The sequence below is a fragment of the Delphinapterus leucas genome, chromosome 6, assembly GCF_059928025.1.
Source record: "Delphinapterus leucas isolate spDelLeu-1000000601 "Yukka" chromosome 6, BTC_Dleu_Yukka2, whole genome shotgun sequence".
Classification (NCBI taxonomy): Eukaryota; Metazoa; Chordata; class Mammalia; order Artiodactyla; family Monodontidae; genus Delphinapterus; species Delphinapterus leucas.
In genome coordinates this window covers 104,177,113-104,193,891 of record NC_143134.1, presented here as the reverse complement: position 1 = coordinate 104,193,891, position 16,779 = coordinate 104,177,113, and the positions used below count along the sequence as shown (strand labels likewise).

The window sequence follows — 16,779 nt, the reverse complement described above, 5'->3', positions numbered from 1 at the left end:
GCCAAAACGCACATGAAAAGACTCTCGACATCATTAGTCATTAGGGAAATACAAACCAAAACCACAGTGAGATAATCATCAGAGAAATGGAAATCAAAACTACAATGAGGGGCTTCCCTGGTGGCGCAGTGGTTGAGAGTCCGCCTGCCGATGCAGGGGACACAGGTTCGTGCCCCGGTCCGGGAAGATCCCACATGCCGCGGAGCAGCTAGGCCCGTGAGCCATGGCCGCTAAGCTTGCACGTCCGGAGCCTGTGCTCCGCAATGGGAGAGGCCACAGCAGTGAGAGGCACGTGTACCACAAACAAACAAACAAAAAACTACAGTGAGGTATCACTTCACACCAGTCAGAATGGCCATCATCAAAAAACCTACAAACAATAAATGCTGGAGAGGGTGTGGAGAAAAGGGAACCCTCTTGCACTGTTGGTGGGAATGTAAATTGATACAGCCACTATGGAGAACAGTATGGAGGTTTCTTAAAAAACTAAAAATAGAACTACCATATGACCCAGGAATCCCACCATTGGGCATATATCCTGAGAAAACCATAATTAAAAGAGACATGTACCACAATGTTCACTGCAGCTCTATTTACAGTAGCCACGACATGGAAGCAACCTAAGTGTCCATCGACCGATGAACAGATAAAGAAGATGTGGCACATATATACAATGGAATATTAGCCATAAAAAGAAACGAAATTGAGTTATTTGTAGTGAGGTGGCTGGACCTAGAGTCTGTCATACAGAGTGAAGTAAGTCAGAAAGAGAAAAACAAATACCGTATGCTAACACATATATATGGAATCTAAAAAAAAAAAAAGCGTTCTGAAGAACCTAGGAGCAGGACAGGAATAAAGACGCAGACGTAGAGAATGGACTTGAGGACATGGGTGGGGAAGTGTAAGCTGGGACAAAGTGAGAGAGTGGTATGGACATATATACACTACCAAATGTAAAATAGATAGCTAGCTGGAAGCAGCCACATAGCACAGGGAGATCAGCTCAGTGCTTTGTGACCACCTAGAGGGGTGGGATAGGGAGGGTGGGAGGGAGACGCAAGAGGGAGGAGATATGAGGATATATGTATATGTATAGCTGATTTACTTTGTTATAAGGCAGAAACTAACACACCACTGTAAAGCAATTATACTCCAATAAAGATGTTAAAAAAAAAAAAAAAAACACAGTGAGATACCACTTCACACCCACTAGAATGACCATAATAGAGACAGAGAAAGACAGGAAAGGAAAGAACAAGTGTTGACGAGGAGATGGAAAAACTGGAACAAGCATTTAAGTCTGCAACCTCCTTAAACTCTGTAATGTGTGAAAACAGAGATTTTTTTTTTCTTTTAAGTTATAGACCCCCAAGCGCGCGCACACACACACACACACACACACACACACAAATGCTGAAATAAATAAGATACAGGAACAAGGACTTAGGCAATGTGGAAACCTAAGCACTTAGAGTGAGAAAGCCAAGAAGCAACCCAATTTATAACACGAAAGCTTTCAAATATTTAGGAATTGGCAACACCGGCACTGCTGGAAAGGAAGCACTTGGGTATGAGAGAATTCAACAGCCTCGACTTGAAGAGCTTTGGAAAGCCCATATGTTTTAGATCTCAAGAGTAAAGACTCTACTGGGTGCCACCTTTGCCTCCGTGCCTCAAGTGGCTGTAGAGAAGAGCCCCCTCCCCAAAGCTAACTATTCCATCTGTGTCCTTGACCCATTAGCTCACTATCATGCACCTGCCACCATCAATTAATTATACCTTCTCTACTGTTTATCTTCAACATCTCCTCATACAGTTCTATTCTGAGTCTACAAAAAGATGGTTGGTTCTCTTTCTACCTGAAGAAAAAAAAAATATCTCTCTTGACCTTACATCGTCTCCACTCTCCTTCCTGTCTCATTCAACCTTTTTGAAAAGAATCATTTACCTTTACTTCCACTCTTCCCCTTGATTTCTCAACCCCCAACCTTTCTTCACCCCAAAACGAAGCCATCGTTGGTACTGCCTTCAATGCTGCATTTCTCTGCCCTATCCCTGCTTCATGCAGAAACCGCTCTTTTAAAGATGATCAGTGACTTTGTAATTACCAAACCCAGTGGATATTTTTATCTCAGGAGTCTTGTTGAGCAATACTCTCATTTGCCTATGCTGAATAGGACTTAGGGAAAAGGCCTAATGAGCAAATAAGTAGTTAGGTATGCCTCATTTCACGTAACAGATAACCTTCTGAAAAGAGTTATCCATTCTTCAGATTTAGTACATTGAACTTTGTTTAATGAATCAGGGGAGCTTGCTATTTAAAGGAACCCTGGGGTGAATCCTTCTGCGAACAGAATTTCCTTCTGTAATAAGCATCATTATTGCCAAATGTACATGGCTTCATAAATTTGTTTCTTCCTATTTCAAGCTTCCTTAAAGCGATATTCCTACTCTCTGCCTCACCCTTATAATTACCTTCTGGGTTGTCTATGCATAGGAATCTGGATTGCTGGTAAAATCAAGGGCATCTACACTCTGTAAATGAAATAATACAAGTGAAGAAAGAGTTCAACACAGCTCCCAGCACATGGCAGATATCGAATGAATGCCAACTATTTGTATTAATTGGTAAATACTGAGAACAGAAAGCAAAAAAGGGAAGTGGACTGAACATAAAACTTCCACATAGGGGCTTCCCTGGTGGCACAGTGATTGAGAGTCCGCCTGCAGATGCAGGGGACACGGGTTTGTGCCCCGGTCTGGGAAGATCCCACATGCCGCGGAGCGGCTGGGCCCGTGGGCCCGTGGGCCATGGCCGCTGAGCCTGCGCGTCCGGAGCCTGTGCTCCGCAACGCGAGAGAGGCCACAATAGCGGGAGGCCACAACAGTGAGTGGCCAGCGTACCGCAAAAAAAAAAAACAAAAAACTTCCACATATGTTTTAAGCCAAAAAAAATTTTTTTTAGATCACCTGGGATATCATTCTGAACCCACTAGGGTGCTATAAAAGGAAAAAAAAAAAAAAAAAAGGAAACTCACAAGTGTTGGCAAGTATATAGAGAGATCAGAACCCTCATACCTTGCTGGCGGGGATGTAAAATGGCACAGTCACTGCGGAAAACAGTTTGGCAGTTCCTCGAAAACTTAAACGTAGAGTTACCATGTGATCCAGCAATTAATTCCATCCCCTGGTATACAGCCAAAATAACTGAAGGCAAGTTTTCACACAAAAACGTGTACAACAAATGTTCAAACAACATTATTCATGATATTTGGGCTGGGGAAAAGAGGGGATGGGAAGTGATTACTTAATGGGTATGGGGTTTCTTTTTGGGGTGATGAAAATGTCCTGAAATTAGATGGTGGTGACTGCAAAACATTGTGAATATAATAAAAGCCACTGACTTATACACTTCGGTGAACTTTATGTTATGTGAATTTTATCTCAATTAAAAAAAAATGCAAGGATGGAAGCGGATGTCAGAGAGGAGAGGAGATGCAATGCTGCTGGCTTTGAAGAAAGAGGAAGAGGCCTGAGCCAAGGAATGCAGGCGGCCTCTAGAGACTGGAAAGGGAAGGAACAAATTCTCCCCTAGAGCCTTCAGAAGGGACACAGCCCTGCCTACCGCCCCCCCCCCCACTTTTTTCTTTAACATCTTTATTGGAGTATAATTGCTTTACAATGGTGTGTTAGTTTCTGCTTTATAACAAAGTGAATCAGCCATACATATACATATATCCCCATATCTCCTCCCTCTTGCATCTCCCTCCCTCCCACCCCTCTAGGTGGTCACAAAGCACCGAGCTGATCTCCCTGTGCTATGTGGCCGCTTCCCACTAGCTATCTATTTTATATTTGGTAGTGTATATATGTCCATGCCACTCTCTCACTTTGTCCCAGCTTACCCTTCCCCCTCCCCATATCCTCAAGTCCATTCTCTAGTAGGTCTGTGCCTTTATTCCCATCCTGCCCCTAGGTTCTTCATGACATTTTTTTTCTTAGATTCCATATATATGTGTTAGCATACGGTATTTGTCTTTCTCTTTCTGACTTACCTCACCCTGTATGACAGACTCTAGGTCCATCCACCTCACTACAGATAACTCCATTTCGTTTCTTATATGGCTGAGTGATATTCCACTGAATGTATGCGCCACATCTTCTTCATCCACTCGTCTGTCGACAGACACTTACCTCGCTACAGCTCATATTAAGCTGCATGAGCTGCTTGTAAATTTTGGAGATTAATCCTTTGTCAGTTGCTTCATTTGCAAATATTTTCTCCCGTTCTGAGGGTTGTCTTTTCGTCTCGTATATGGTTTCCTTTGCTGTGCAAAAGCTTTTAAGTTTCATTAGGTTCCATTTGTTTACTTTTGTTTTTCTTTCCACTTCTCTAGGAGGTGGGTCAAAAAGGATCTTGCTGTGATTTATGTCATAGAGTGTTCTGCCTATGTTTTGCTCTAGGGGTTTGATAGTGTCTGGCCTTACATTTAGGTCTTTAATACATTTTGAGCTTATTTTTGTGTATGGTGTTAGGGAGTGTTCTAATTTCATTCTTTTACATGTAGCTGCCCAGTTTTCCCAGCACCACTTATTGAAGAAGCTGTCTTTTCTCCATTGTATATTCTTGCCTCCTTTATCAAAGATAAGGTGACCATATGTGCGTGGGTTTATCTCTGGGCTTTCTATCCTGTTCCATTGACACCTTGATATTAATCCAATGAGACTGATTTTGGACTTCTAACTTCCAGAACTACAAGATAAAAAATTTTTGTTGTTTATGTCACTTAAAAAAAAAAAATCACCTGGTGTGAGGATGAGGGAGTGGGTAAGGACAGAGATGAAACAAGATTGGTCATGAGTTGATAAGTGCTGAAACTAAGTGATGACAACATCAGGGTTCACTGCACTGAATATCTCTGCTTTGGTATGCTTGATATTTTCCATAATGAAAAAGTTTTTTTTAAAACTATATATGCATATATATGTTGGAACCTTCAAAAAATCCTATCTGCAAAGCATTGCAATAACCCGTTAAATATTTCAAGGTTTAATCTTAAAATATTTACATTTTATAGCACTTGATACTTTGGTAAAGCACTTTCACATATATCGTATTTTATATTAGTTTGTAAGAAAGTATTTTATAATCTATGAAACAAAAGTATAGTAGATTGTCCCAGAAAAGCTACTATTTCTGGGTGGGAAATCTGGACAAAGATTTCATTTGCTCAGTCTTGATATGTCCCGTTTCCTCTTGTCAGCTTTTAAATTGCTTCTTCTATGCAATTCAACAAATATTTACTGCATACCCACTACCTGACAGAAAACTATTTTTCCTATTTATATCAAACTAACAGAAAATATTGCTCCTAACCAAAAATAAGTAACAAATAAATTAAAGAGCATCAAGGTTAAAAGGAAATCTTGCCATCTGCAATGACATGGTGGACTTGGAGGGTATTATGCTAAGCTAAATAAGTCATACAGAGAAAGACAAATACTGTTATGATATCACTTATATGTGGAATCTAAAAAATACAACAAACTAGCGACTGTAACAAAAAAAGAAACAGACTCATAGATATAGAGAACAAGCTAGTAGTTACCGGGGGGAGAGGAAAGAGGTGAGAGGCAATGTAGGGGTAGGTGATTAAGAGGTACAAGCTATTATGTATAAAATAAGCTACAGGGATATATTGTACAATACAGAGAACATAGCCAACATTCTATAATAACTATAAGTGCAGTGTAACCTTTAAAAATTGTGATCACTACATTGTACACCTGTAATTTACATAATATTGTACATTAAATATACTTCAATAAAATTGTAGGGACAAAGTTTTTTTTTTTTTTTTAAAGAACAGTCACAAAGCCTGATTTAATTCAGGTACTGGAAAGTTCAACTAATGATTCACTATTTATTAACTTATCTACTTGGTAAGCTAAAAGCATATATATTTAACAGTACAAAAAAAAGGAGCCGACTAGAAAGTGAAGTTAGACTTCTTACTGATTATTTCATATTAAGAAAAACAAATGCTGCATTACAAATTTCTTCCTATTAATTCCCATGAGTTTACCACTACCCAAAACAAAACTGGGTCCATAATAAATACAAATGCATCCTTCCAGCAAAGCTCCCTTCATAAAAATTGAAGCAAACATTAAATTTCTAAGTGAAATTAAAAACTAAAGCCTTTAATAAATGTATTTGCTTCATCTTCAAAATGTGCATCCATCGAGTCATGAAATCTCTCTGCTGTGTAATTATTTGTGCCCCAGTAAATGAAGCGGTGTTAAAGCCAACTTCTGAGACAAAAAATAAATTAAAAAGCAAAAACCACGTCACAGTGAAGACTCTCTGGTGGCTCCAACTATTAGATTACAAAGAAAAACAAAGTGAATTACCATCATGAGATGACAAACATAACACATCCAGCACAGTTCTAGTTTTAGGTTGGCATTTGAAGAACATATGATTATTTCTTTCTGCTTTTAAAATTCCAGAAAAACAAAGCAATATAAAAATAGAAAAATCTGTTGCAGCACCAGAAAATATAAAGGTGCTGTTAACAGGACAGAATTTGTTAAAGACACAAAGCAGAAAAGATTGGATTGAGAGAAAAATCCATCAGTATCAACCATCTTGTGACACTACTCAGGCAAGGGAACAGTCGGCTAAGGAAGTAAGGGGTTGGATTTCCCCAGTAGAGCCCCAGAAGCTGCCAAGTTCAGAGCCATAGGGGCTGGAAACAGGGCAGGTCTCAGGACAGCCAATGCGGAGAGGCAGATGGAAGAACTTGGGGCCTCCCCAGAACCACAGTCTGGCTGGCTGTTCACCTACAATTTCACATGGCTCCAGTGAAGCTCAAAAAAAGTGGGAACTTTATCTCCAGGCTCACAACGTAAGCAATAGACTTTGAAAGCTTCGGAATTCTCACATATTTTTAACCACAGCTATAACTAAAATTGGCAAAAAGAAAAACCCACAAAAAACCCCCAAGAACCCACCACCACCCGCCATTCTCCAACTGATTCAAAAGATTCTAAAATTCACCAGAAAAACAAAACGTGCAAATGGGCAGAACATCTCGGAAAACAAAGACTACTGTGGGCATAGATGGGGGCCTATCCAACGAGATGATGAAACGTTCTCTAAACTTGTAATAATTCAGTGGTGTAGCAGGTTACACTGCACTTATAGTTATTACAGTAGTGTACCACACGAAACAGAAAAGAGACCGATGAACCAAAGTGTTCAGAAATAGCCCCAAAATGTACAAATCTAATGCATGACATAGTCTAATACACAAACGATCACACCGGTGACTGGTTACTCCTAAATGGCTCTGGAACAACCCACCATCTGGAAAAAAGAAGATCCTCCCATCTCGCATCAGAAAAAATTCTAGATTTAAATATAAAACATGAGGACATAAAAGTAATAGAAGAAAATACAGAACATTTTTTTTTTTTTTTTAACATCCTAGGTTAGAAACAAGCTTCAAAGACAGAAACTGTAAGGGAAAAATTAACTTGGCTGGGAGGGAAGGGATGTTATCTTTTATGGAGTCAAGCTGAAGACAAAAGACAACTAGAGAAAAAAATAGATATTCTCAACTGGGTTAATTTCCTTCGCAGATACGGAGTGTTTACAAACCACTAAGAAAAAAAATAGAAAAATAAAGAGGCAATTCATTAAAGAAATGCCAACATTCAATAAAGTCATAAGAAGATATGTAGCTTCACTGGTTGAAGAAATGAAAACTAACTGTATAAAAACAAACTCAAAACAGGTTAAAGATCTACATTTTCTAAAAGCTAAAATCATAAAAATTTTAGAAGGGACTTCCCTGGTGGTGCAGTAGTTAAGAATCTGCCTGCCAATGCAGGGGACACGGGTTCGAGCCCTGGTCCAGGAAGATCCCACATGCCGCAGAGCAACTAAGCCTGTGTGCCACAACTACTGAGCCCGTGAGCCACAACTACTGAGCCCATGAGCCACAACTACTGGACCCGTGTGCTTAGGGCCCATGCTCCGCAACAAAGAGAAGTCACCGCAATGAGAAGCCCGCGCACCACAACGAAGAGGAGCCCCCGCTCGCCGCAACTAGAGAAAAACCCGTGCGCAGCAACGAAGACCCAACGCAGACAAAAATAAATAAATTATTTTAAAAAAGACTTTTAGAAGACAACATAGGTGTAAATATTTATGACCTAAGAATAAGCAATGGTTTCTTAGCTAAAATACCAAAAGCACAAGCAAACAAAGAAAACATAGGTAAAGTGGACTTCATCAAGATTTTAAAACTTGGTACTCCACAGGACACCATCAAGAAAATAAAGAGACAACCCATTAAATGGGAGAAAATTTTTGCAAATCATACGTCTGAGAAGAGATTAGTATCTAGATTATATAAAGAACCATTTTAACTCAACAATAAAAAGACACAACCCAATTTTAAAATGGGCAAAGGATCTGAACAGATATTTCTCCAAAGAAAATAATAAAGGTACATTTTTTAAAAATTCAACATCATTAGCTGTCAGGGAAATGCAAATCAAAACCACAAAGAGATACCATTTCATACCCACTAGGGTGGCTATTATCAAAAAGAAAGATAATAACGGGTGTTGATGCAGACGTAGAGAAAATGGAACCCTCATACACAGCTGGTGCGTACATAAAATGATGCAGCCACTTTGGAAAACAGTCCGGCAGTTCCTCAAAAGGTTAAATATAGAGTTATACATGATTCAGCAATTATATTCCTAGGTATACACCCAAGAAAAATGAAAACATATGTCCACACAAAAACTTGCACATGGATGTTCACAGCAGCGTTACTCATAACAGCCAAAAAGTGGAAACAACCCAAATGTCCATCAAAGGTGAATGGACAGACAGAATATAATATATCCATAGAATGGAATGTTACTTGACAATAAAAACAGAGCACTGACACATGCTACGACATGAATGAACCCTGAAAACATTATGCTACGAAAAAAAACCCAGTCACAAAAGGCCATTGTGTATGATTCTACTTGCATGAAATGTCCAGAACAGGCACATCTATAGAGACACGTAGAGTAGTGGTTGCCAGGCAATGGGGAAGATAGAGGATTTGGAAGCAACAGGCAAGAAGTAAGAGGTTTCTTTTGGGGGTGATGAAAAGATTCTAAAACTGACTGTGCTGATGGTTACCCAGCTCTATGAATATACCAAAAGCCCCTGACTCGTACATTTCACATGGGTGAATTGTATGGTATACTGAATTATACCTCAATAAAGCTTTAAAAAAAAAAAAGAAATGAAAATTTCAACAATAATTATGTTACATGTTTACTGGGTCTCCAATCTGATAGTTAACTCCCCTGGGCAGGAGTCCCTTGTCTATCTTATTACCCTTCACCTTCCCAAGGGCAGTAAAAAGGCCTAGTAAAAGGACCAAAGTCGATTATTAATAACAGACACCTCCCAGCAAAGCTGCTGTAAGACGAATTTCTTTGGGGGGAAAAAAAGAGTTTGTCTGCAGTCTGACTTTCATGTTTAAGTCAGAGATGCTCTCCTACGTTAAATCTCTCTCCACAGCAGATATGCACTAAAAAGTTATGAAGAAATTTAATTCTCTAGATGCTTCTACTCACTGCTTTTATCCAGACCATAGGAAACCAGACTTAAAGATACTCTGGATCCACCATGGGCATTCTGGAGACTTCCATTCTCTCAGTTCTGGCTTCAGTGTCTATGCATGAGTCTACTATGTTTTACCAGCAGGTGTCGCTGTCTAACCTTTGGTCTTTAAGTACCGAACTTCATATACTCCTAGTTGCCAGGAAGTGCTGCATAATTCCCCTTATGCATAGTGTGGGCTACACATAAAAAGCAACTTCCTTCCAGTACAGTACGGAGAGGGAGAGAAAAAAGAGTAACTGTACAGTGGAAAAACCTGATAAGCACTATCTCAAGTCAGGTGATCAAGGTTAACATCAACAGTGATAAAATACTGTCAATGATAGTATACACCCCTCATATGATGTAATGAGAATGGTACTTTACCCCTGTGCTTTTCCTCCTCAAAACACATCACCCCAGGCTAACTATGAGAAAAACAGCAGACAAATCTCAACGAAGGGACATTCTACAAAATGCCTGCCTGGTACTCCTCAAAACTGTCAAGGTCATCAAAAACAAAGAAACTGTCACTATCAAGAGGAGCCTGGGACCAAGGAGACATGACAACTAAATGTAATGTGTTACCCTGGATAGGATCCTGGAACAGGAAAAGGGCATTAGGCAAAAAACGAGGAAATCTGAATAAAGGACTTTTAGTCAATAATAATGTATCATTTACTGGTTCATTATTGGTGACAAATGCGCCATACTAATAAGCAAAACTGGGTGTGGGGTCTATGAGAATTTGCTGTACTATCTTTGCAATAATTCTGTAAATCTAATACTGTTCTAAAATAAAAGTCTGTTTTTAAAAACTTCACTAGCTGCCAATTTTGCCACATTAAGATTTTAAGGAATAGTTCCAACTGTTTAAAACTATAGTTTCTTTTTTGGCATGTTTTTAAGTGATTAGAAGACAGAAAAGCAAAACCTCAGGCCTGGAGAGCAGAGGGAATAGGTGGGGTGGGTGCGCGGGGGGGGGGGGGCAGTGGTTTCCCTGAGAATGAATGGAGCCCCAAGCAAAACCCATCATCCCCATCACAGCACTAGCAACGTGGCCACTTCTGCCTTGAAAACTAAGAAAACTGCTAGTGCGTTCACAGCATAGTCAGCCTTTTCCAACCATGAAGGGAAGACTGGAAGATGCAGTGGTAGCAGGAAAACTGGCAGTGCTAAGAAGTTATCCAGCCAAGGTTTCTACTGAAAGATAAAGCCCTGCTGAAGAGTTTTATGATCCAAATTGCCCTAAAGCCCCAAAGCCCAAGAAACATCTGAGGTCTAAACAGTTATTTATACTAAAAAAAAAAAGTAGAGAAGTACTCAATACATATGTTGATTTTAAGTAGTCTTTTAAATTTTATTTGCTCTAGTTTTGTTTTTAAAATGTGCAGCTAAAATAACAAATAAATAGTATGCTCTTCAATAAATAGTTAACTGGCTTTTGGTTTGTTTTCTTAAAGGAAAAACTGTGGTTGAGTGGACTGTGTGCTAGATTCCTGCTCTCAGAATTACCCATGTCTAAAGAAAGCCCAGCCAGCTGTAATCTGAGACATCTTTCTCCACCTGGGGGCAGCTATCCAAACCGCAAGAATGGAGTCTAGGAAGGGTGAAACAGTCTTTAAGGAGGCAGCAAATGAGAATTAGGATTCTCCATACCTCAAAAAATTGTTATAATAAAAGTGAAAATCTAACCCAGCCCACCCAAGAAACCAGCATACTGTATAGCGAATCAGAAATCAAAACCCTGAAGGTGAACTGTATTATACACCATCCATAAAATGTACATTTGATGGGTGACTCTGGTATGAAATGTAAGGTAGAGTTCATCCATAGTTTAAAGGGTGAGAGCTGAGTGAACACCGTCAGAAAAGAGAATGCAGGAAAAGTGAGTAACAAGCTGTACTGACTTAGTACCTACGGGAATGAGATGAGTGGGCTGGGATTCTTCCAGTTTGTTCCTCAACCAGTCAAAATCCTGGTATCTTCGACGAACAGAATATTCTGGCAGGTCAAACTCCACCCGAGTACTCTGCAAATGAGGACAGTGGAACAAAATCAGGGTAAGGGAAGAGTAGCATACCTTGGCAGAATGGAAGGAAAAAAGCTCTCTTTGAATAACCTGGGCAAGAACACACTTTTCTTCCACCAAACGCACCAGCCAAGTGGCAGGGCTTACCAACACGGAATGACAAGTCCGGGCCACAGGGTCCAGTTAAAAATTTCAAGGATCTAGATTGAAAATGTCGAGGTTTCATTTCCCCCTATCTCAGGAAATGGAACTATCCCTCAGAATTGTGCTTGGAAGCATTTGATTCATTTCCTCCAAGTTTAACTCTGAGAATTTCTTTTAGCAGAATAATTCCACCGAGGATACTGCTACTGAATCCAAATCTGTGAATCTGTTTAAAAAAAAAAAAAGTCTCCACCGTCTGCTAAATATGCTGACGAGTTTTGCCAAAGGCAGAGGGGAAACAAGCAAAAAGTAGAGATAACAGATCACCTGCTCATTTAGGAACCAGACTAGGTGAAAACAGAAAAGGTTTTTGCCCACTCTTCCATATTCTGCCAGGACCATAATAAGCTTGAAACTACATTGTATTTTAGATGATTTTTTAAATCTAGAAGGAAATAATTGTAAAATATCATTGTATTGCAAAAAAAAAAAAAATTCCCTGAATTTAAGTTTTCTGAAATGTGATTGCAACACTTTGATAACAAAAACCAATATTAAATAAAATTAATTTATACCAAAGCAGGATTTTTATACATTAATTTGCCCAAACCAAAATTATGTCTCAGATAAGCCATTTTTCCTTGTGAGGGTACCGACTATATGACGGTCACAGTTCTCAGAGGTTAAAGCACAAGATAAAAATGGTTCAAACTACATTTTATAAATCTATTGAAATCTTTCAAGCCAAAAGTCTGTTTAAATCCATGGAACCAAGAAAATCTTAAAAACACATGAACAAGGGACTTCCCTGGTGGTGCAGTGGTTAAGAATCTGCCTGCCAGTGCAGGGGACACGAGTTCAATCCCTAGTCCAAGAAGATCCCACATGCCGCGGAGCAACTAAGCCTGTGCGCCACAACTGCTGAGCCTGCACTTTAGAGCCCACGTGACACAACTACTGAAGCCCACGTGCCACAACTACTGAAGCCTGCGTACCTAGAGCCTGTGCTCTGCAATAAAAGAAGCTACGGCAACGAGAAGCCCGCGCACCACATGAAGAGTGGCCCCCACTCGCCACAACTAGAGAAAGCACAGCAACAAAGACCCAACGTAGCCAAAAAATTAATTTTTTAAAAGGACAGTAACTTAAAAAACACATGAACAAGAGTCATCCATCAAAGCAGCAGCCAGTGAACAGCTTTGGCATCAAAAATTATGATTTCATCCTTCCCAGAAGCCAGGCCCACGGTCTGAGCAAAACTGTGAAGTTAAAGGACTCAGTCTTGGACTAAACCCCAACTAACAATCTTTCTGCCTCTTCTCCCGTTTTCAAAGTTTCACACACCGGCATACGCCCATGAAACACAACCTTCCCGTATGATGCAGGGGTAGGGGTGGGAAGACAAGGGGAAATTTGTTTAATTTAGGCATTTGTGATTTATTAGAAGACTCCCCAAAAGAATTAGCATTTCAGAACGAGAGAGAGAGAGAGAGAGAGACGAGAGAGAGACGAGAGAGAGAGAGAGAGAGAGAGAGAGAGAGAGAGACGAGAGAGAGACAGAGAGAGAGAGAGAGAGAGAGAGAGTCAGGCAGAGAGAGGGAAAAAAATAAATAGAATAGTTAAATCCAAATCACTACTGATGAATCTTTAGGCATAAGGGTGACAGAAATATTGGCAGCAGTAGCCTGGCACTCCTCCTGAGGCAGGGGCATGAGCAGTCCTAGCATCCCTGAGATGCCACCAAGCCTCCCGGAGCCTCAGTTTCCTCAACAGTAAGGAGGCAGTTTGGAAGGGGCATTCTTCAAGACCGCACGGAGTCCCCCAGCAGATTCTGTCTGGGGACTTGTCGATGATTATGGGCTCAGGAAAGGCCGATTTTGAAGGGTGACAAATGAATGCAACTCATTTTCATTGTAAACAGAACTAATAGAGGGCTCTACTTTCTGTCCTCTTCTGTCACATGATATCCACTGGTTGTTCCTCTTTATTATGGCTTGCAAAACCACTTCATTAAATTATAGTCTACGTAACATTTCTACTCTAACTTTGAGATCAATCTTTGGTAACTACAGAAAGCAGTATGTATGATAAAACACAAGTTTTGTTTCTGCTGTAACCAATTTCACTTTCAAGCAACTGCTTTTTTTTTTTTTTTCTATTTATTTAGGTTCGACACACTTATTTTAAAACTTCAGGAAAATTAAAGAAATAAAAAATAAAAGATCAGCCATAATCCCTCTAAATGGAGATAAATGCAATTAATATTATGGTTTATATCTTTCCATGTTTTTTTCTATGCACAGGCACTCATATTTTCCTATGTCTCTTTAATATATCTTGGGCATCTTTCTGTGTCAGTAAGTTCAGATCTACATAATCATCTTTAACACACATGAAGATACCATAATTAAACCAAATCCCCACTTAGGTTGTTACCAATTTTTCAATCAATAAACCATACTACGGTAAAAATCACTGATAATTCTCTTGAAATTACGAAAGAACATACATGAAAGAGTATACGTATCTTTAATCGACAAATTGTTTCCAGTTATAGACTGATTTATATTCTTAGCATATAGTCTCAATACTGGTTATCTTTGATGGAAGTATAACTGAAAAATAACATGTCATCTTTGTTTTACTTTTGTTTCTTTAATGACTGTCGTGGTTGAACATCCTTTCAAGTGTTTGTTGGCTGTACATTTTTCTTCTTTTGTGAGAAGTCTTTTTATATATTTGTGAGTCTAGTCTTCTCCATTTGTGAAAGCTCTTTATAGTGATCTACCTATCATGACTTCCAAATGGCTTTTATTATACAGAATTTAAAAATTGTTATATAGTCAAATTCATCCATTTTTTCCCTTTGTGGTTGCTACTTTTAGTGTCATTGATAAGAAGTCTGTCTTCATTGCAAGCTTTTGAAAATATTCACCTGAATTATCTCCTTTATTTATGGCATACATGTATACATATATATAAAATTGCTGCTATGCTACTTCTAGGAATCTATCATTAGAAAATAATTTTTAAACTGTGGCAAAGATACCTGTATAATGATGTTCACTGCAATATTATTTAAAATAACAAATTCAAAGCAACCTAAATGTTCAACAATAAAAAACAGTCAGGGAAATTATGGTATATTTATTCTATGGTTATCAGTAATCATGTCTGTAAAACATTTTTAATGACAAAAATGCTTCAGTGATAGTTTTAAGAAAAAACAGCAGGATACAAAATTAATTATACATATTTTATGATTTCATTGGTGTTGAAATTTTTGACATAAAAAGTTAGAAGAAAAATCTAGGACTTATGATGACAACTTTACATTCAACTCTATTTCCAAACTTTCTAACATTCTTATACAATACTTATAGTCACACACAAAAAAAACTCATTTTTTAAAACAGCTCCTTTAAGGACAGGGGATTTAATAAATCAGTAAAATTTGTTTGATGCTTTGGAAAGCAATAACATAAAAAAAAACCCATCATGAAAGAGAAGGATGCTCACACTCTCTGACCTGATAATTATTTTACTTATTTTTACCACCACTTGTTCTAGAAAAGATAGAGCGATATGTGGAATATGATCAAATGACATAAATTAGAAGTAGGTGAGCAAGATAAAGAAAAACAAGGACAGAGAGAAAAAGTAGAGCTGGGAACGAGGCTAGCAAAACACACTCACCTTGGAATTCTGCACACTTGTTAAAATTGGGCCACAGACATTACTGTGAATTTCTGGAAAGAAATCTAGTCCGTTATAGGACATACAGTGCTCATAAAATACGCAGGCCAATAAAACCCCAACTATGAGTCTGTAGTAAGATTTTCCTCTGTGAAATTCAGGGTCTGACTTAGAAAGAAAAATAAAGTACTAATAAGTGTTTATCTCTATTTTCTAGTATCTGTGGTAAACAAAACAATAAAAAAGAAAGTGCACACCCACAATTCCATAACCAGAGGCGACCACTTTACAGTTTTGTTCTGTGTCCTTCCTTACTGTGTTCCATACTCTAGAATGCCCCACCAAGATAAGGTCATTCGTACACACCTAAAGTCATATCTACAAATAGGTAACCGAGCACAAGAGTTGTAATGAAGAATATTCATTCTCACCACTGCACCCTGTGAATATCTCCTTGGTCATCTCTAGGCATCGCTGCCAAATTTTGTTAAGTTTAATACTTTGGAAGACCCAGCACGGAGCATCCCCCAGGAGCACATCCAGTCCCCTGGGCCTCACCGTCCCACAAAACAACTCCTCTTTATTCCCTAGGAGCTGATGGGCCCAGTGACTATGGCCTGGAGCCTTTCCCAAGCATTTTCAGTCAACTGAAAAGTTGATTTTACAGTCAACTCACTCTAGTGAGGCTTTGTCTCTATCAGAAATGCCATCCGTCCAGGCCACAGCTGGATCCTAACAAGTCTGAGTAACCCCCTCCCCCCAAAAAAGAACCTCTTCCCTTATCAAATATTAGCCAGTTAATCCCATTCTGTTTCAAAGTCCTGTAGCTCTAAGAGCACCTGAGAATGATGCTGAAGAGTGTTCTGGCCTCCTTCTTCCGAAACGAGCTTCCATTTATTTCCTCCTCCTCAGATCTTCCCATCCAGCTCTCTGGAACACCCGTCCCGTAAGTAATAAAGTCCTGTAGTCCCTCAACCTGCTCAAATTCTGAAAGCTGGCTCTCCCGAGAATACAGCCCCCTTGCTGCCCCATCAAGTGGAAAGCTGCTGGTGTTCTTACATTTCACAAACCTCTAAGACCAAGACCAAGAGTTGCTGTTGAGGGCTTCCCTGGTGGCACAGTGGTTGAGAGTCCGCCTGCCGATGCAGGGGACACGGGTTTGTGCCCCGGTCCGGGAAGATCCCACATGCCGCGGAGCGGCTGGGCCCGTGAGCCGTGGCCG

At 39.5% G+C, this 16,779-nt stretch overlaps 1 protein-coding gene across 13 annotated transcripts in view; it reads right to left on the bottom strand.

Annotated features, from left to right (window-relative positions):
* The window catches only part of SNX30 (sorting nexin family member 30), a 117,201-nt gene that overhangs the window by 49,268 nt on the left and 51,154 nt on the right, over nt 1-16,779 (bottom strand). For 12 of the 13 annotated variants that reach the window (XR_016393613.1, XR_002645281.2, XR_016393614.1 and 9 more), the window contains one exon: nt 11,607-11,717. The exons of the other annotated variant lie outside the window; for it this stretch is intronic. Coding sequence is in view for 6 of the 12 variants with exons in the window: in XM_089913605.1 (XP_089769731.1) it covers nt 11,607-11,717 (111 nt within the window). In the remaining 6 variants the exon portion in view is untranslated. The remainder of the gene's footprint in view (nt 1-11,606; nt 11,718-16,779) is intronic. 13 annotated transcript variants of the gene reach the window in all.